This window comes from Dermochelys coriacea, chromosome 27 (assembly GCF_009764565.3).
Source record: "Dermochelys coriacea isolate rDerCor1 chromosome 27, rDerCor1.pri.v4, whole genome shotgun sequence".
Lineage (NCBI taxonomy): Eukaryota > Metazoa > Chordata > Testudines > Dermochelyidae > Dermochelys > Dermochelys coriacea.
Genome location: NC_050094.1, coordinates 15747770 through 15768357, shown reverse-complemented (window position 1 = coordinate 15768357; position 20588 = coordinate 15747770). Strand labels below are relative to the sequence as shown.

The 20588-nt window shown below is 39.4% G+C and overlaps 1 protein-coding gene across 7 annotated transcripts in view; it reads left to right on the top strand.

The window, feature by feature from the left end:
* BRCA1 (BRCA1 DNA repair associated) overlaps nt 1-20588 on the top strand; it is a 50732-nt gene that overhangs the window by 3903 nt on the left and 26241 nt on the right. For all 7 annotated transcript variants that reach the window (XR_006277298.1, XR_006277297.1, XR_006277299.1 and 4 more), the window contains exons 3-11: nt 3471-3524; nt 3878-3958; nt 4496-4584; nt 6361-6506; nt 7522-7627; nt 8625-8670; nt 13321-13469; nt 14864-18280; nt 19661-19746. Coding sequence is in view for 4 of the 7 variants with exons in the window: in XM_038385229.2 (XP_038241157.1) it covers nt 3471-3524; nt 3878-3958; nt 4496-4584; nt 6361-6506; nt 7522-7627; nt 8625-8670; nt 13321-13469; nt 14864-18280; nt 19661-19746 (4174 nt within the window). In the remaining 3 variants the exon portion in view is untranslated. The remainder of the gene's footprint in view (nt 1-3470; nt 3525-3877; nt 3959-4495; nt 4585-6360; nt 6507-7521; nt 7628-8624; nt 8671-13320; nt 13470-14863; nt 18281-19660; nt 19747-20588) is intronic.

Below are 20588 nucleotides of genomic sequence, written 5' to 3'. Positions count from 1 at the left end.
AATAATAAGCCATGGAAGAATGCATAGTCTAACTTAAGAACCACTAAGTCAGAGAAGCAGAAGATGGCAATACTAAAAAATACTTCTGGAATTTTACAAAATTTACTAACCTCTCATGGTGGTAATTATAAAGTGAGCAAAAAGCTATGTTTCAGAGTAGCAGCCGTGTTAGTCTATGGATACTGTGGAGGTTAGGCCCATTTAATTTGCATTTTCATGAGAATCTAAGTCATAAAAGTGTAATGTTCTTTCTTTATTACTAAAGCAAATAATCAATTTTAAAACTTAGGAGACTCATAAAAATTAAGGATGCAGGAATGAGAGTTAATGCTGATGCTGCTTTTTTGGCTACTATTGCTGTAGATTTTGCTATTAGCAATTATTATTTCGACTGTTTTGCAGCAGAAACTGCTTTATTTGCTTTGACCAAGTAAAAGTCATTTTGATGTGGCCTTTTAATTGGAGTCATTGTGGCACTTGGCAAAGTTTATACAGTATGTTATTCTTCTCTACATTATTCACTGAGTTCATTGAGCTGAAATCCATTTCTGTGGTATCCGTTGAAAGAAGAATGGTAGCAGTGAACAGAAAATACTTAGCCTGTTCTTACATGCTGCTAACTTCTGAAATTCTGGGATTCTGAATGATCTGTCCTCCTGATGTGGATACAAGAACTGTGAAGCCCTTAAGGCTTTCGCAACATGACTCGGGCTGCTAACACCATGCTTGCCTAGATGTAGGACATTTTATTTAAATAAAGGGAAATTTCTCCATATGTTGAAGGTAGGTTGTACTTGCTGACTTTAAGATGGCTAAAGCATGGAAAGTGTTCAAGTAAATCCATTAGGAGCATGTCTCAAAGCCACAACAACAAACGATTCAGGATCAAAAGTGAGTTAATGTTTTGAAGCCAGTCCTGTCTTAAGAACAGCTAAAAGAGTTAAAATGATTAAAGCCAAGTTATTGAGTGAATGTTTCTTTCTTCACCAGGTGGATTTTGCTACTGTAATTCCCTACTCCATGTATTTCTTTTATTTTTGTACTGAGGCTACAGCAGATTTGACTATTTTGACCTTGTCTGCCCATGCTCACAAGAAATGTATGATTCCAGCCAGTGTGCCATAACTTAGTTTTGAAAGGTAGTGGAAATGGAATTTAACTGTTATGCTAAAGATCACAGTGTGCCGAAGGACTGTCCCCAGTGGAATCGTTTTTCTAATCCCTTTCTGATTTTCTTTTGTTCTTACTCCGTTCCCTCTGTCCTGCTTAGAAACTTATTTCATATCTTCCCTCTAGTGATGGTTGCTTGTGTGTGGGAATGGGGGAGGGAAAAGGTGGGTTGGTCGTAGGACATCTTTGAAGTCCTTACTTCCTATTAAAACATAGTGTGTATTGGATTTTTGGATGGAAAATGGAGGGCTTAGTAATATCATTCACTGATTGGGCAGGTCCTTTATGAACCTTCACCAATCCATAGGTGGGTGTGTGAATGTTCATTATGAAACATGTCATCCTGAAAAATAAGATGCTGGACACAGTGCAATGAGCCATTTTAGTAAAAGATGTGGCAGAGGAGGAAATGTCTCTCTTAACCAGTTAGTGTTTCCAAGACAAACTACAAGAATGGTTTCAATCCTGTTTTGTTTGTTTGTTTGTTTGTTTTAAATTATTATTTTGTGTTGGAATTTTCCTGTGTTCTGAGTTTGTTTGCAGGATGTCTGCCTAGTTTGGGTTATAATTACTGTGCTGGAATGTAATTATTCCAGATCTGTGGTATTAGATGAGCATGTGGTACCCTAGCTAGAACTTGCTTTCCAATAACATTGATTTCTGCTCTATGTGCTGTAGCTCAAAAAGCAGTAGGGTTGTATCCAAGTAGGGATTGTCTGTCTGCTTCAGAGCTTTGAGTTAATCTAGTCAAGACATGAGAACCATCATAATCATAAAAAGAAAAGGAGGACTTTGTGGCACCTTAGAGACTAACAAATTTATTTGAGCATAAGCTTTCGTGAGCTACAGCTCACTTCATCGGATTCATTCAGTGGAAAATACAGTGGGGCGATTTTATATACACAGGGAACATGAAACAATGGGTGTTACCATACACACTGTAACAAGAGTGATGGTAACACCCATTGTTTCATGTTCTCTGTGTATATAAATCTCCACACTGTATTTTCCACTGAATGCATCTGATGAAGTGAGCTGTAGCTCACAAAAGCTTATACTCAAATAAATTTGTTAGTCTCTAAGGTGCCACAAGTCCTCCTTTTCTTTTTGCGAATACAGACTAACACAGCTGCTACTCTGAAACCTATCATAATCATAGTGCACTTTTTGAGGAGTTTCCAGCATGGTGCAGTCTCTATTAATTAAAGTTGTGCAACTGGACTATTCAGTGCACAGTTTAGGAGTGCTTCTATGTTCCTCACAAGCTCTAAGTAGCATCTGCAAGTCACATGTTCTAGGAGATTGGGTCCCATCTCAGCAGGCTAGGGGAATGCTGTCTAATTGGGAATGAAGCTGTTGGCCCTCTGAAAACTACAACCAGTATGGAATGTGGCAGCCCATCTCCCTAGCAACATGAGCTACTGCAAATACATCAAACTTGTCTTCTGCTCTTTTCAGAGGCTCACCATATACTACCATCTCAAATCAACAGCTCAGTCCTAGATGGATTGAGTCCAGGATATTTAAAAGATCCCTAAAACTCTAGGATGAGGACTGCAGATGAAAGCGCTGCTTCTCTGGTTCAATGGAACTATCCATAGCAAAGATAAAGGTCATTTGTACAGGAGACAGAACTTTCACGGGGTGGGTCTATCCAAGACTGGAACAGACTCCCACAGGAACTAAGAACAACCACAGCCATCTCCACCTTCTGCTCTAAATGCAATGTTCACATCTTTGACCTTGCTTTTGCTAATGTCAATACACAGCACAATGTACTTGCATTCAATTGATATAAATAAATAATTTTTTAAAATAGAATAAACCACTCCACACACACAGTTTCCCCTTGGGAGAAAAAGATAATCACACCTGACAGATGCTGGTCATATCACTTGCACTTCTGGAAAATGCTCATATTGCAGTGATGGGGGCCACATAACAACCTGAGTAGAATAGAAATGGTATAGGGAAGGCTTGTATTCCCAGCGTTTCCACAAGGGGTCAGAGTGGAAGAGGACATCATTTGTAGCTGCAAAACAGCTTGTCCCTTGCCATGCTGAACTGGCATCACCAGAAAGCATACCTTTTGGTAGAGAGGAAGGAAGAAAGAAATTGCTTAGAAAAACTAATACTGTGCAATAGGCTGCACAACTGGAAAACTCAGCCACCTTGCCTGGTGCCCAAACAAAAATTATGTATTTTTTTTTCTAGTTCAATGAAGTTTTTGCCTTTCTTTCTTTATCTTTGTTGTATTGTCTTTTCAAATGTATAACTAAATATTTTTTTTCCTATTCCAGTTTGGAGTTGATAAAAGAGCCAGTCTCAACAAAATGTGACCATATATTCTGCAGGTGGGCCTCCAAACTTCTTCAGCACATAATGCTCTCTGAGCATACTCTCTCCTATCAATGCTAATGGAGTAGGCTACTTCATAAATTAATGATTAGCTATTTCAAGAGAAGAAAATCCTTTCCAACTGAGAACTAGTTGCAGCTTCGTAGACCATTTCAGAAACAATTTGCTCAATTTGGTTTAAACTCTGTAGTAATAATGTAAGTACTCAGCTTGACAACGACAGATTTGTACAGATATGAGATTATCCCAGCAAAGTGAAACCTATCAAAATTTGTGCAGCTTTTTAGAAAAAACAATTTCTTCCATTAAAATGTATTACCAGCATGATTTTTCCTCTTTCTTTTAATAGATTCTGTATGTTTAAACTTCTCAGCAAAAAGAAAAAAGGCCCAGCACAGTGTCCACTGTGTAAGACTGAGGTTACCAAAAGGTAATGTACTCTGGGGACCATGGCGTTGGGGGGAGAGAGAGAGAGCGAGCAGATGGAACCCTAAAACAGAAGATCCTGTTTTATGCAAATGTCTTCACCAATAAGGAGCAAATAATTGAAAGAGTAGAAAAATAGGAAGAATTGTTCCTTAGCTTTTTCTGTGACCATCTCCAAAACAGCTGTATGGTTCAGAATCTACTCTTAGGAAATGTTTGTGCTGTAAAATATCTCAGATTTCACAATTGTTTAACCATCACAGGCAGTTTCTGTGCTAAAGCTATGTTAGAATAATTAAGTATAAAATTATAAGGATAATGTGTACCACCTCTTGGTTTATTCTGAAGTGAATAATACTTTAATTATAGTAATAATGGCTTGGGGAATCGAACCTCTGCTCCTTGGAAACCGTGTATAGCACTGCCTCATTTTCCACATACCCAGTTGCATCCCCCTCCTACTTGGCTCAGATTTCCAGGGAACTATTGGTAATTTACCCATGCCTTCATCTTTGACACACATCTGTTGTTTTTGTTTCAGAAGTCTTCAGGAAAATCCAAGATTTAAACAGCTAATTGAAGGGCTACTGGAAACTATCCGTGCTTTTGAACTTGACACTGGAATCAAGTGTAGGTATTGCTTGTCTCAAAGGGCCTGCACTGATATGGTAAACTTTTGGGCATTTGTGTCAAAATTATATGTCCAATGCCATAGTCACTATGTAGAACTCCATGGGGTGGGTTTTTCAGAAGTGTTTAGTTTATTTAGGGCCGTAAGTTGTAAAGAAAGTCACTCAGGCACTTCTGAAAATCTCACCCCAGGACTTTGAGGACTGTTCTGTGTGTGGAATGACTACAGTATCTGACCATATTTTCAGTGATCATCTGAGATATGTTTGAACTTGTGTTAGCTAATTCTGTAACCATGTCAAAAGTCTTATCCTGCTTCCTCTCTTTCTGATGTCCCCAGCTCCTCTTACTGTGATTTGCTTTCTTCTATGCATTTTTTTAACTAAACTGTGATATAATGAATTTTTAGCCTAATGAGACTGAATCACTGCAATAATTACATTTAAATGTACACTCTCAGTCATGTTATTCTGATATGAAACGATCCTTTCTAGCACACTGGAACTGGTAGACTTTTAGATACATATTTTTGTTCATATTTTGGAATAGGACTTTCTTATGGGAAGGTGTTTTGATATGGAGTTGGACAGTCCCTCTCAGGTTTTTTAATTGTTTTGGGTCACTTTAAAATTACTAGTTTTAGGCCCTGATCCTGCAAGCTGATCCATGTGGTCATATCGATTTGCCTGGGCTATTGGTTTTTAAGATTGGGGCTTCAGTAAATTAGTTTGTAAGGAATTTCTCATGAATCTAGGTTAGGGGTAGTTTTGTAGTTTAAAATTAATACTCGTAATTTGTTCACTGCTAGTCTTAAAATCAATAACTTTCTTTTCTGGGGCTTGAAGCATTATGTACAAGATACAGTTGTACATACAGGACTTCTGTTACTGTTGCACATGAAGTATTAGTGTCCAGTTCATGGATATTTAATGGTTATGGTGGAAGAAAGTTTACATAAGTATGGCCATACTGGGATCTCTCTCCTGCCATCCATCTCCATCCTCTGACAAACAGAGGCTAGGGACACCATTCCTTACTCATCCTGGCTAATAGCCATTAATGGACTTAACCTCCATGAATTTATCCAGTTCTCTTTTAAACCCTGTAATAGTCCTAGTCTTCATAACCTCCTCAGGCAAGGAGTTCCACAGGTTGATTGTGTGCTGAGTGAAGAAGAACTTCTTTTTATTTGTTTTAAACCTGCTACTCATTAATTTAATTTGGTGCCCCCTAGTTCTTATATTATGGGAACAAGTAAATAACTTTTCCTTATTCACTTTCTCCACACTACTCATGATTTTATATATCTCTATCATATCCCCCCCCCCCTTCTCCTCTTTTCCAAGCTGAAAAGTCCTAGCCTCTTTAATCTCTCCTCATACGGGACCTGTTCCAAACCCCTAATCATTTTAGTTGCCCTTTTCTGAACCTTTTCCAATGCCAGTATATCTTTTTTGAGATGAGGGGACAACATCTGTATGCAGTATTCAAGATGTGGGCATACCATGGATTTATATAAGGGCAATAAGATATTCTCTGTCTTATTCTGTATCCCTTTTTTAATGATTCCTAACATCCCGTTTGCTTTTTTGACTGCCACTGTACACTGCGTGGGCGTCGTTAGAGAACTATCCACAATGACTCCAAGATCTTTCTCCTGATTAGTTGTAGCTAAATTAGCCCCCATCATATTGTATGTATAGTTGGGGTTATTTTTTCCAATGTGCATTACTTTACATGTTTGTTTCCTAATATTTTTCTTCTATCCTTTCTCAGTTTTAAACAGTCAGGATTTTTCTAAAAACCCTGTCGAAACCAATTCTACTGAGCTCTTGTGGAAGGAAGGTTCCATCATCCAAAGTAAAGGCTATAGAAACAGACAAAAAAGAATTAAAGAACAAGAGCAAGAAAATCCTACCTTGGTAATTTTTCTCTTCTTTTTATTTTTAATCTCTCCTGCATCTGGAATATCTTCTGATGGCTAGTGATTTAGGAATGCAACTCTGAGTTAATTTAAATGAGCCAAAATCCTTATATTGTGTTGGTTTTTAAATGACTATTTGACTGAAATAACTCTCCTTAAAGATGTTGCTTGAATAAAAGGACTTCATTACTTTTTAATATGCAAGGTTGTAATATATATTAATTGTTGCTGAAATTACTGCTATGAGGTTTTTTTGACTAATGGTGAATCCTAAATGAATAACTATTAAAAGGACATTGCAGACTTTAAAAAAAAAAAAAAAAAGTCAATTTTCTTTTATAGTAATAGCCCGTAATAATCTTGAAAAATAAAAACTTTTCAAATGTTGCCTTTCCACTTCAGTGCATCTCCTGTGAGAGCTGACAGTAGCGTGAGCTTCTGTTGAATATTTTTTCTACTCCTGTGCAACTGGTGATGTTGGGGGAAGAACTGATTTTTGCAGCAGAGCTTTAAAAAAAATTTGTTTACTTTACAGTCTACCTAGCCACTGTTTAATTTTTTGGTAGTAAAGTAGTGAATTTGAAGAAAATATTCTTGGCTATTTATAATCAAAGATATTTCCCAAATGGGTGGTAATTTTTTTTTTGAGCCTAAGCTCGTTCCCAGGACCCATTAGGACACTTGTCTGATCTGCCACATTTAACATAGGATTTTATTCAATATTTGGCAGAACTGTAACAGAAATGCTTTGAAATGTTAAATGAGTAAAAATTACATTTCTGCATCTACACTGGAAGAATGTTTATTAATTGCAGAATGCCTCTCAAATAAATCGGTTAAAGCCTCTCTCATGAACTGCACGTTAAAGTTCTGTACACAGTCTCAAGATGCAAACATTCTCCCTTATGCTCCATAACACATCTGACCATCCTACAGATTATATAATTCAGCCTGATGGGCTTACTTTTTGTTTTTTTGCAGTAACCACTTCCTCTGTACTCTTTTATTGGCAGGAAGCTAATGCTGGTGCCCAGGTTGCAGACAACATGGTCAGGAGGAGTTCCCTCAGAAACAAAAGGCAGAAATGTGAATCTGGTAAAGCAGTGTACATCGAATTTGGTAAGAACCCCTGAGTGTAAATGTACTAATCTAAAGCATAATAATGCTTGTATAGCACCTTATGCCTGTGCATTGCAAAGTGTTTTACAAGCAGTTCTCTCTGTTTCTAAACACAAGAACAAGGGGACATTTTAATTGTATTGGGTGGGAAATTCAAAGCTGATTAAATACTTTTTCAAACAATGTGTAATTAAAATATGAAACTCACTGCCATAGGCAGTTTGTGAGGCCAAGAGCTTAACAAGATTAAAAAAAGGATTGGATAGTTATATGTATATCAAGAATATCCAGACTTGTTAAAAATTATTATGGTAATTAAACCTTGTGCTTCAAGGTTTAGGCCAATCTCTAAGTGCTAGAGATCAGGATGAGACCTAATGTTGAGGGCAGATTATCCCACATCTGCCTACTGTGGGGTTTTGACACCTTCCTCTAAAGCAGCTGGCACTGTCCATTGTCAGAAACAAGATACTGTACTAGGTGGACTTCAGGTCTGATTCCATATGACAGTTCCTGTGTTCCTAATTAATTTAGACTTGCACCATCCTTGGGAGTGCAGAATTCTCCACTTATAAAAAGGAGATAAACTGAGCCACAGAAGCCTGGGCTGGGATTACAATATAGCCAGAGCTCCCAACTTAGTCTCATGTTTAGACCCTAGCCAATGCCTTCTGTATTGGATATAAAATTAGAAACTCCAATCAGAACTTTTCTTTCACTAGCTGGCTCTGTATAAAAAGTTTTAGTACATTGTTTTGTGCTGGGGGCAACAATGTATCTGCACAGAGAAATTAGACTAATCATAAATTGCTGGCATGATCAAGGTGGAGTTCACATAATACAAGCTGAAAGAACTTAACCGTGAAAAAGACCAGGGTATAAGTGCTTGTGGGAATATAGCACATTGAAACAATGACAAATCCTGGTTTGCTTTTTGAATCTTTTCAACCAGAGTGCTAACCGCTGATTTGATTTTTTTTTTTTTTTTTTTTTTCAGGATCTGATTCTTCTGAAGATCTTTTTAAAAAAGCAGGTGGTTGTGGGTAAGTAAAAGAGAACAATACTTGGAATCAGAGTAGCAGCTGTGTTAGTCTGTATTCGCAAAAAGAAAAGGAGTACTTGTGGCACCTTAGAGACTAACAAATTTATTAGAGCATAAGCTTTCGTGAGCTACAGCTCACTTCATCGGATGCATTTGGTGGAAAAAACAGAGGAGAAATACTTGGAATGTTGTTGGTATTTTCTAGTTTAGCTCATTTAACCCCTTCCTGTTGGGTTTTAGAGGATCAGATGTGCTGCAGTGCTGTCAAGAGGGACCTACCGCATTTAGCGATGCTAGGCACCTTTGATGGATTTTTCCAAATAGACGGCAATGCTGTAGTAAACATTCACAAAACATGTCTGAAGACATGTTTACAGTTAAATCCCATTTCTACCCACATTCTGCACTACCTTGACAGCTAACATTAGTGTCCCAGGATTCACATCCATAAGTCATTATGGAAAATATTACGCTTTTAATTCCTTCATACATTTCCAGATACCATGGTTTTTCCACACTTTCAAAAGGAAAGCCATTCCTAGGCTTCCAGTTTCTTCAGAGTAGCCTCCTTGGTTGGATGTATATGATCCCAGATAATTTAATTCATCTACTGCCTCTACAGCTTGACCATTAATCGTAATATCCATTTGTATCATGTTGTTATTGATCATGGCAACATACAAGCATTTCATTTTTGCCACATTCAGGAATAGTCCTGATTACATGTTTTTTACAGGCTCCATTATTCATTGCGTCCGTGGTTGCAGCAAAAGTGTCATATCATCAGCATATCTGAGATCAGTTAAGAAGTGTCCACCAATAGAACCTCAGCTCCTTCCGCTTTCAAAACCTTCCAAAGCTTGAATTGTAATAAATTTTGTGAACATGTTGAAAAGACTTGAGGGCAAAATGCACCCTAGTCTCACACCCAGCTCAATTGAAAACCAATTGCTGCTGTTCATGCCATGGTCTGTTGTTGACAGAAGAGACTTGCAATGAGTTCAGTTAGATGCTTTGGAGTCTCCATGTCTTCCTATATCCTCCACTGATGGTTATGTCCGATGGTATCATGTGATCAATGAGTGTTTATACTCCTTGTTTTCAGTTATATGGATATTTGCAAATTTGATCATCTGTGTCTCATTCCTCTCTGAAATCACATAGTTGTGGTGGTAGATCTGCTCCTCTCGTACTTTCTGGTATCCTGAATTATGTAGAGTAGCACTTTGCTCACGTGCAATATCAGGGAGATGGTACAATAGTTACTGCATTCTGTTATATCCCTGTTCTTTGGTAAGGGCAGAAAGATTCCCTTTGTCCAGTTGTCCAGCCAGTTTTTAGTCATCCATACGTCATTGCAGGTTTTCCACATGAGATCAAAATTGTGGACACCAATTGCTTTTAGCAATTCTGCTGATATGTTATTCACCCATGGTGCTTTCCTAGGCTTAATTTTCATAATAGCACACCCCGCTTCCTCTCTCAGGATTTATGGCTTCAGCTTTGTATTCTATTCTCTGCTGTCGTGTAGTATGTGGTTCTGATGAAGGATACAGATTGGCACAGTAATCGCTCCACTTGCATTTGATATCATCATCTTCAGTAAGAACTCTATCATCGTAATCTTTTATTATGGTTGGTCGTGGGGAAAACTTTTTAGTAAGGAGACTGACCACTGGGAGAATAGCTTTTGCAATATTACTGTCTTTATAATTCTCAAGTTCCTTGCATTTTGCCCTATTGTGTTTACTCTTGCCATAAGAATGACCATACTGGGTCAGACCAGTGGTTCATCTAGCCTAGTGTCCTGTCTTCCGACAGTGACCAATGCCGGATGTTTCAAGAACGAACAGAACAAGTCAATTATCAAGTTCTATAACTCCTGTCCTCCAGTCGCAGCATCTGGCAGTCTTGTCTAGTCTGCCTTTGAATCCATCTGCTTAATTCCTTGTATTTTCTCCTGCATTCTTCAGTCTTCACGCCTCTCTTTCACTTTGCATTGTGGTTTTTGCCAGCTTGAACACCTTTTCCATTAACTGTAGTGCCATCTGACCCTGGCTTTTTGGAATGTGAGGTTTGGGGGCTTTGAGCATGATAGTTTTCATTTTATTCCAGAGTTTATTCAGGTTGTTTTCCTCTTTCACCTGTGAAAACAACTCAGGTGCATTCTTTACAGAAGTCGTAGTTTTTGTTGATTTTTGGACAAGTCCAGATGCAGTGGACCTGCCAAACATGTTATCCTAAGTTTTTTAATTTTATGTTTGAGGCAAACAGTTGATGGCCTGACTCACAATCTGCACTCAGGAAAATCTTTGTCCATTGAATGCTTGATCTGCAGTGCCCATGTATCATTACATAGGTGATTTGGCTCTTTGTCACACTGTCAGATGACCTCCATGTCTATAAACGTCTAGGATGTTGGGTGAAGATTATGATTGTAATGACTAGATGATTAAACAGCAGAATTCAACTAAACACCTTCCTCTCTCATTTTGTAAACCCAGATCATTGTTTCCCATTACGTCTTTGAGAGCTTACAGCTCCAACTTTCTCATTCAGGTCTCCACTTACAAGGGTGATGTCTTTACTTGGTGTTTCAATGAGTGTCTTTTCAAAGGCTTCAGAGTAGCAGCCGTGTTAGTCTGTATTCGCAAAAAGAAAAGGAGTACTTGTGGCACCTTAGAGACTAACAAATTTATTAGAGCATAAGCTTTCGTGAGCTACAGCTCACTTCATCGGATGCATTTGGTGGAAAAAACAGAGGAGAGATTTATATACACACACACACACACACACAGAGAACATGAAACAATGGGTTTATCATACACACTGTAAGGAGAAAGAAAAGGAGTACTTGTGGCACCTTAGAGACTAACAAATTTATTAGAGCATAAGCTTTCGTGAGCTACAGCTCACTTCATCGATGGCATCCGATGAAGTGAGCTGTAGCTCACGAAAGCTTATGCTCTAATAAATTTGTTAGTCTCTAAGGTGCCACAAGTACTCCTTTTCTTTTTGCGAATACAGACTAACACGGCTGCTACTCTGAAAACTGTAAGGAGAGTGATCACTTAAGATAAGCCATCACCAGCAGCGGGGGGGGGGGGGGGGGGACCTTTCATGGTGACAAGCAAGGTAGGCTAATTCCAGCAGTTAACAAGAATATCAGAGGAACAGTGGGGGGTGGGGTGGGAGGGAGAAATACCATGGGGAAATAGTTTTACTTTGTGTAATGACTCATCCATTCCCAGTCTCTCTTCAAGCCTAAGTTAATTGTATCCAGTTTGCAAATTAATTCCAATTCAGCACTCTCTCGTTGGAGTCTGTTTTTGAAGCTTTTTTGTTGAAGTATAGCCACTCTTAGGTCTGTGATCGAGTGACCAGAGAGATTGAACTAAGAGTGGCTATACTTCAACAAAAAAGCTTCAAAAACAGACTCCAACGAGAGAGTGCTGAATTGGAATTAATTTGCAAACTGGATACAATTAATTTAGGCTTGAATAGAGACTGGGAATGGATGAGTCATTACACAAAGTAAAACTATTTCCCCATGGTATTTCTCCCTCCCACCCCACCCCCCACTGTTCCTCTGATATTCTTGTTAACTGCTGGAATTAGCCTACCTTGCTTGTCACCATGAAAGGTTTTCCTCCTTCCCCCCCCTGCTGCTGGTGATGGCTTATCTTAAGTGATCACTCTCCTTACAGTGTGTATGATAAACCCATTGTTTCATGTTCTCTGTGTGTGTGTGTGTGTGTGTGTGTGTGTGTGTGTGTGTAAATCTCTCCTCTGTTTTTTCCACCAAATGCATCCATTGAAGTGAGCTGTAGCTCACGAAAGCTTATGCTCTAATAAATTTGTTAGTCTCTAAGGTGCCACAAGTACTCCTTTTCTTTTTGTCTTTTCAAACCATTCATAGAATTCATCAGTTGCATTGTCATCAGCTGCTGTTGTAGGGACATAAACCTATATGATCAACATTAACTGGCTTATCTCAAAGGCAAATTGTGATGATTCTGTTGCTGACTAGATTATGTCCAAGTACGTACTTGGATGTTTCCTTGGATAAGATAAATGTAACCACTTTTTCTCTCACTTTCAAAGAGCCTGCATGTACGTGGCATACCTATCCATCATCCTGAAATGGCCCCTGCCATTCCATCACAGCTCTGAGGTTTCACATATTTCTATCTTGCATCTTCCAATTCTTTGGTCACAATGGCAAGCTTCCCTTCCTACACATGTTCTAGGTTTCTATTCTGATGATTCATTTATGAAGGTTCAGGTCATTCTTTTCCTTGGTGCAAACATCAGGTACTGTATTTTTCAAAGGATTTGGTACAGCACCACCATAACCACAAGAGTTTGTTCTCTCTCTCTCTCCCATTCCCCCCTATATGAGAGAGTGAAAAATCAGGTGCAAGGGGGAAAAAGACTTCAGAAAGGGTTACCCACACTCCGAGGGGATCTGGGTTGGATGAGAATGAATCCTGCAAGACAATGTCTTCAGAGGAGCAGAAATAATAATAGTAATTACCTGGTAAATAATCTTTGTTCGCTATTGGGTATAAAATAGTATTTTCTGATTATGTCAAAGCATTATTGTGCTTGTGACTACATGGATTTTCTTTTTCATAATCCTTCCCAACAGAATGGGGGACACAGAATTATTTCAGACTCCACCTCAGAAAGGAGAGCGTGAGGAAGAACTAAAGTATGCTGAGAAGGAAAGTGAAAGTCCATGCAACATGTGGCCTAGCATGTCAGATGCAGGAGAAATACTCTCATCGGATATCTTAGGTATGTGTGATTATTTTTGTGACAGATAGTCCTTATGGATAGGAAGGAAGTTTGAAATTAAAGTATTAATTTTGGCTTCCTATAAATTAAAACTTTCATTTTCATGTTTAGGTAATGTGCACACTCAGTACTGTACTGCATTCATTTTTCTTGATGGCTTTGGCTAGAGTGTGTGTAGTTTTGAGGCTAGCTGTTTACAGATTAGACACACAAAAATGTTAGACATTTGGTTGTCTGTATCAGACTCAGATATTTAACTGTCTGTGCATGGAAATAGAAAAATGAACTTGTTTAAAGGGCAAAACAAATTCTTCTCTGCATGGGTTCCTATATCACCCTCATCACGGTAGTATCCGAGTGCCTTCCAGTAGTGCATTAAGCATCATGGTAAACATACGTCACGTGGTTTGGTGTTTCTCCCATCCTCTCCCCCTATGGAGAATAGTGTGTGCAGTGAACTATTGGTAGGATTTTGTTTTTATTTTTAAATTAAAGAAAAGTTGAAAAAGTACGTCTTGCACTTGGAGTGGAAAGTGGTGAGGTTTGTGATGGTCCTTAGTTCCTGTGGAAGCTCATTCCACGATCTCATTTCACGTCTCTGCCTCCTGCACAGATGAGCGTTATCCTTCTGGGAAAAGTTCCATTTTGCAGTAGAGTAGTCGACCATAATTCTCATCCTGGAGCTTTAGTCATCTTTTAGGTGTCCTGTGCTCAGGCCATAGAGCATCTTGAAGATAAGGACAGAGACACTGAACTTGATTCAATTCAGAGAAATTTCAGGAGCTGCAGGGGTTAATGAGGCTCTTTCATGACTGTATAATCAAACTACTCACAAGCAGTTCTGCCTTTCTTTTGCTGGTGAACTTTCTGTTAGATCCAGGTATTCAAACAAAGTCTGCTTTTGTAACTTACTCATACTGTTTGTCATAATTATATTTCTAAAAATGTGTTGGAAGACTGGCAATTGAAAGACTTATTGTAGTTTAAATGGAATAACATTGTATAAAATAGACATTAAAACTTGATTAACATGCCCACCTAAAAATGCAGAAAAATGAATGACTTGGTGTTAATTAGCCTTTGAAGATCAGGGAATAGGACAGTGTAGAGGGAGTAACAAAAACTCTGAAATTAAGTATCCTGGAAAAATGAGAGATGAGCTAGGTCTGGAATAACTAAACAAAAGATATCTAGTGAGTCTGGTAGTTGTACCTGAGTGTTCATGTAAGTTTTTTTTGTTTTGTTTTTTGTTTTTAAGCTATAACTAGTTTTTATTAATAAAATTAAAATTCCGTGTATTTGCAAACAAAATATTAGCTGTTTAAGCACTTCATTATTCCTGTGTAGGCAAACCCTAAGGTGCTTAACAGCTTGTAAGTCTTATGTATTTTCAGGTGAATGTGATGTCTCAGAGGAAGACAGCAAAGACACTTGGAATGGCATCGAAGATTTTGAGGCTGCTCAAGTGAATGTGGCTGAGGGTCATTTAAAAGAGAGCCAGAGCATTTCTGCTTCACACTCGCAGGCAGAACAGTGTGACAGAACAGCCAACGCCAGCTCTTTACTGAATGAGGACACAAATTTATTCCACAGTGCAGAAGAAATGTATGCTGGGGAAACTCCATTTAGTAGTGAAAATAAAGAGTCTGGCTTAGCGCACAGCTCAGAAAACCAATTAGATAAAAGCAAGAAGACAGGTAACAGTGTCCAGCATACAGAAGCTGTAGAAACATGTCAACCTGAGAGTAACTCCCTGCATGAAAGGGAACCTGCTTCAGAGAGTCTATTGCAGCCCAAGACTCTTCACGGCAATCCTTTGAGTCAAGTTTCAGGGAAAAGACTGAAGAGAAGCATTCAAAAAGTCAACGAGTGGTTTTCTAAAAGCAATGAGATGCTCTCTTCTGGTTCCTCCCAGGATGCTCCTGCTGGGGCAGCTGACACAGAAGATGGAAATTCAGATTTATCGGACAAAGAGTCCTGTATTTCAGAGAAGACTGACCTGATGGTAAACTGTACAGAAGTTGTGGTGGGATGTGAAAATGATAGGAGTTTGTCAAAATCAACTGTGCATAACATTGAAGATAAAATATTTGGGAAAACGTATAAAAGAGAAAGGAAGTCAACCCCTCTTGCCCACACGAGAGAGATGCCACTGAGTCCAAAAGTGGAAGATGTTACTACTGATGTGAAATCCTCAAGTAATTCCAGAACAAGTAAATTAAAACGGAAAAGAAAGACTGCCTCTGATCTCCAACCTGCGGACTTCATCAAGAAGAGAGATGAAAAGGATCTAAAGAAACACTCTGAGGGCGTTAATCAGTGCATTGTTGGTAGAAATGCTCGAAGGAAAAAAGGTGGTGAAGGTTCCACTGTTGTTAACGGGAGTCCCATGGGTGTGAAAAATGATACTGAGAAAGTAACTTGCAACAGCACTGATGGAAAGCCAGCACAGGATACCTGTGACCGAAAGAATACTAAAAAAATGAGAAGCTCATTAACAAAAAGAAGTAAACATTCAGCTAGGCCCGTGTGTGCTCTGCAGCTGGTAGTGGATAGAAACTCAAGTTGCCCTGATCAGACTGAGCTGCAGATTGATAGTTACCCAAGCAGTGAAGAGCCAAAAAAAGTTGATTCAGAAAATAAACGAGTCAGACGCAGCAGGAGGCTTCAGTTACTGACTGAAAAAATGACAAAAGAAACCAGGAGAAGAAGTGAGCCAAACGAGAGAGCAAGAAAGCATGCCAGCGAAAGCAAAAATTCCTCCTCTGGATTGCACGTGAATGTGTTGGTCCATGTCCCTGAATGCAAAGACCCTGATGAGCAGCAGGATGTACTGAACCATAGCATACCTCTGTCAGACACTGAGCTGAAGGGCAATGCCTTAGAAGTAGATAAAACACCCCCTAATCCTGAAAATTGTTCTGATGGAATGCAAACTGGAAAAGGCCTCTTGTATGCCGAAATATTGGTGGAGGATTTAAATGCTTGTTCTGTTGTGCCTGATACAGATTCTCAAGATAATGAAAATCAAGGAAGCCATTCGCTCCTGCAGCCTCATTCCACAAATGTGGATCAAGCTGCCTGCCTAGTGCAGAATTTGTCTGAGAATAATCAGTGTGCTGCAGTTGAGCTCAAGAACAGAGAGTTGTGTGCGTGTTCACCCAAGACTAATAGACATTTCCCAGAAAATGACTTGGAAAGGTTCAGAAATCCAAAGTCACATGAAGCTAAAATCATTTCAGAGTTGAACACAGAAACTGAAGACAGTGAGCTAGAAACACAGTACCTGCGAAATATGTTCAGACATTCAAAAAGACTGTCATTTACCCTTCATCCTAGTCCAGTCAAGGAATCTGTGATAGAAAGCACTGCTTCTGAAACTCTAAGGAAATCAGGTGCTAGCTGTGTAGAATATAGGCATAACAATAGAGACTTAAAAAGTGAACCTCCATATGTTAAAAAAACAGTGGGCCTGGATGAGGTTTGTGAGAGAGAAGAGCCTAAAACATGTGAATCTGCTAAAGGTATTTCTGGGCGTAGTCCAGGAACTCACTTTTCCAGGGACACCGAACGTGGACATGTTAGTGACTATGGCAAGAATATTTCACAAGTTCCAGATCAAGTGCAGTTATTCTCACCACCAAGAGCAGCCACTGCCAAGATTAAGATTAAGAGTAGGAGCAGGAGCAGACTGCAAAAACGAAGGCAACCAAAGGAAAAGAGAATTTCACCTGAAATGATGATAGAAAGTCAATTAAGTCAGAACCTAAACAAAAGTAACGGAAGCCTAGGTGACCAGAGTAATATAGAAGAGCGAATTTCCCAAAGAACTGATTTAAGCACAATTAATGAAACAGGAAGCAATCAAGGAGTAAAAGCTGAAGAAGCTGAAAACAAAGGGCCAGTATTAAATTTACAGCCCAAGCCAATGCTGGTACATCCTGTAGTTTGTCGTCCAAGCCCTGCTGAATTTAGCTGCAAAGTAATTGAAAAGAACGGTTATGAAGGGGAATGCAAACAAGTAAAGAGTGATAAAGAACAAGTATCCCAAATTGCCAGCATAGGTGTGCCTGAGTGCTTAATTTCAGGGGAGGCTCTGGAACAACCCACTGAAGGGACTAGTGGTTTTCCATTGCTGTCTGAGACCCCTGATATCTTATTGTGCACTGCTGGTGACATTAAAGAGAACATAAGCATTTGTGAAATTGATAAGAGAGAAATTTCTGCTGTATTTGTTAAAACAGGTGAGAGAGCCTCATTAAGAGAACTGGACAGTGGCAGCAGTAGTTCTAAGTCTAGGTCTCAAAACTTTGTTCGGGAACCCAGAAGACCAGCCTGGAAATTGCAGTCCTCCGAGGAGGATTCTAGTGAAGATGAAGAACTACCTTGCTTTCAGGCATTAATATTCGGCAAATTAGTAAGCACACCATTGCAGTCTACAGGACAGATCATGTCTATAGTAGAGTCTTCATCACCGGAAGAGATTCTAGCATTGTTGAACAGTAGCAGTGGCAATAATAAAGCTGTACAGAAAACGCCTGGAGTCCTCTTGAGAGATGCATGTGTTTCTCCAAGCCAAGAGTCAGAATGCTCACTTAACTTATTTTCTTCCCAGTCCAACATGTCAGAAGATTCAACCAATAGACTACAAGAGCTGAAAAAGCCCATAACACTTGCTCCTTGTTCCAAAGAAATGAGCAGTTTCAGTGGAAGCAGAGAAGCTAGTCCAAATGGTAATGAAGAGCTGACAGGAAGAAAAACTGATTTGGAAGATGGACACCAACGAGACCAGAATGTGCAACCAAATTTAGGTACAAAGCAAGATATCCTTGCTCCAATTTATTATTTGTATTACTGAATACTTAGGAGTCCCATTGTGTCAGGCGCTGTACAAACACAGAACAAAAAGTTGGTCCCTGCCCCAAAAGCTTACAATCTAAGTAACATGCAATCAAATCAGAAGTATGTATAAATTTTACTTTTCTGCATTTGTGTTCATTTTTGTTTCCTTTAAGTTAAATTCTCATAGTAATTCTTAGAGCAGAGAGGAAATGACTAAAATAGAGTCTGGAATTAATTTGGCCACAACCCCTGTTGACTAAAGGGCTGAATTTCATATGAAAATTTGATTCCTGGATCTGCTGACAAAACTTCACTGTTCGTTCTAAGGTGGTTTTCCCAGAAAAAATATCCATTGAAATGGTAGTTGATATCTTTTGCTGTTCAGCTCTACATTACTTACTATTCTGAGAAGTTTTAAATTCACAGGATAATGACTTTTTTCTTTTTTCTAAAGATGCTTGCATAAGCTATTCTTAGGACACAGACCTAAGGTAAAATTTTCAAAAGCTCTTAAGTTCCATTGATATTAAGTGATACTTAAGGTGGGCATAACTAGGACTCCTACGTACTACAAAAAGAAAAGGAGTACTTGTGGCACCTTAGAGACTAACAAATTTATTTGAGCATAAGCTTTCACTTCGATGAAGTGAGCTGTAGCTCACGAAAGCTTATGCTCAAATAAATTTGTTGCCACAAGTACTCCTTTTCTTTTTGCGAATACAGACTAACACGGCTGCTACTCTGAAACCTGTCATTACGTACTACAGTAATAGAAATAAATAATAATATTTTTCAGAAGTGCCCAGGCGACTTAAGAGCACCAGTCCTATTGGAAGGGACTTGTGCTCTTGTTACTTAGATACTTTAGAGCAGTGTTTCCCAAACTTGGGACGCCGCTTGTTCAGGGAAAGCCCCTATCGGGCCTGGTTGGTTTGTTTACCTGCCATGTCCACAGGTTCTGCCAATTGTGGCTCCCACTGGCCGCGGTTCGCCGCTGCAGGCCAACGGGGGCTGCGGGAAGCAGCGTGGGCCGAGGGAGCCGCGATCAGCCGAACCTGCGGACGCGGCAGGTAAACAAATCGGCCCAGCCCGCCAGGGGCTTTCCCTGAACAAGCGGCATCCAAAGTTTCGGTAACACTGCTTTAGAAGATCACTCCCTTAGGAGCCTATGTGCTTAAATCACTTCTGAATATGGGACTTTTGCTCCTAAGTCATTTAGGTGCTTATGAAAACGTCACCCTTAATCTCTTTATTGTGAACATACAGTGATGGGCCCCGTGGTGAGTGAGAGACGTCGTTGTTATTAGCACTACTTTTTTATATATGAATCATAGCTTCTGTTTTTCAAGGTGAAGCATCCGGATATGACAGTGAAGCCAGTCACCAAGGAGATTCTTCTGGGCTGTCCTCCCAGGGTGAGATCCTTACCACCCAGGTATGCACGTTCATGCACTGAGCTCTCTAACTGCTTAACGCACTTTCCAGATGTGGTTGGATAGTATAAAATTTAGGAACTAGACAGTCATGTGAAAATTATGGCGCTACCATCACTGGAAGCCACAGATCTACAGAAAAGGTGCCGTTAGTTTCAGCTACTAAGCTATCCAGAATTGCAGAGCTGCTTTAATGCTGATATTTGTCAGATTTTGCCTTATGCATTAGCAACACATTCTACTACAGGTTGTTCACCATATAGCATTAAGATTTTGATGCTTAATTGTGGTTGGTGTCTGTAATTTCCTTTCTGAATTTGATTAGTGCTGGAAACTTGTACTTCCTACACCAAAGGTTTGCATTGGTAGGAATTGATGTTGGATTTATGGTAAAAAGACTTTTAAAATTATAACCCTGGTTAATTATTATTATCTGATTCCAGTTGTCTGTGGGGAAAGAGGTACTGGATTGTTATGGTGATTAATTAGAAGCACATAGTCTTTGCCTTCTTGGTCACTGATTCCAGACCAGACCACGTTGAAAGAGTGGTTGGGTCATATATACTGGCTGGTTGACCTCAGTCCAGTTTCCAGTGGACAGGTCTCCCCACAGAACTTCCCCTTGGCCTCCTGTCACACCCTGTTGGCTGTCTCAGCAGAGAATCCAAGGAAGAATAAACTTCACCTTTCTGTTGTGTGGATGGCCCTTCCATGTTCAAACCAGTGTGTGCTGCACTATTGCAAGTCATAGTTTGTACTGGTGTAGCACAACTATGCTGTGGGTTTGCAGTGGTGCAGCTTCATTTGTGACTGAGGCCTTGTCTACACGATAGTTAGATCGACA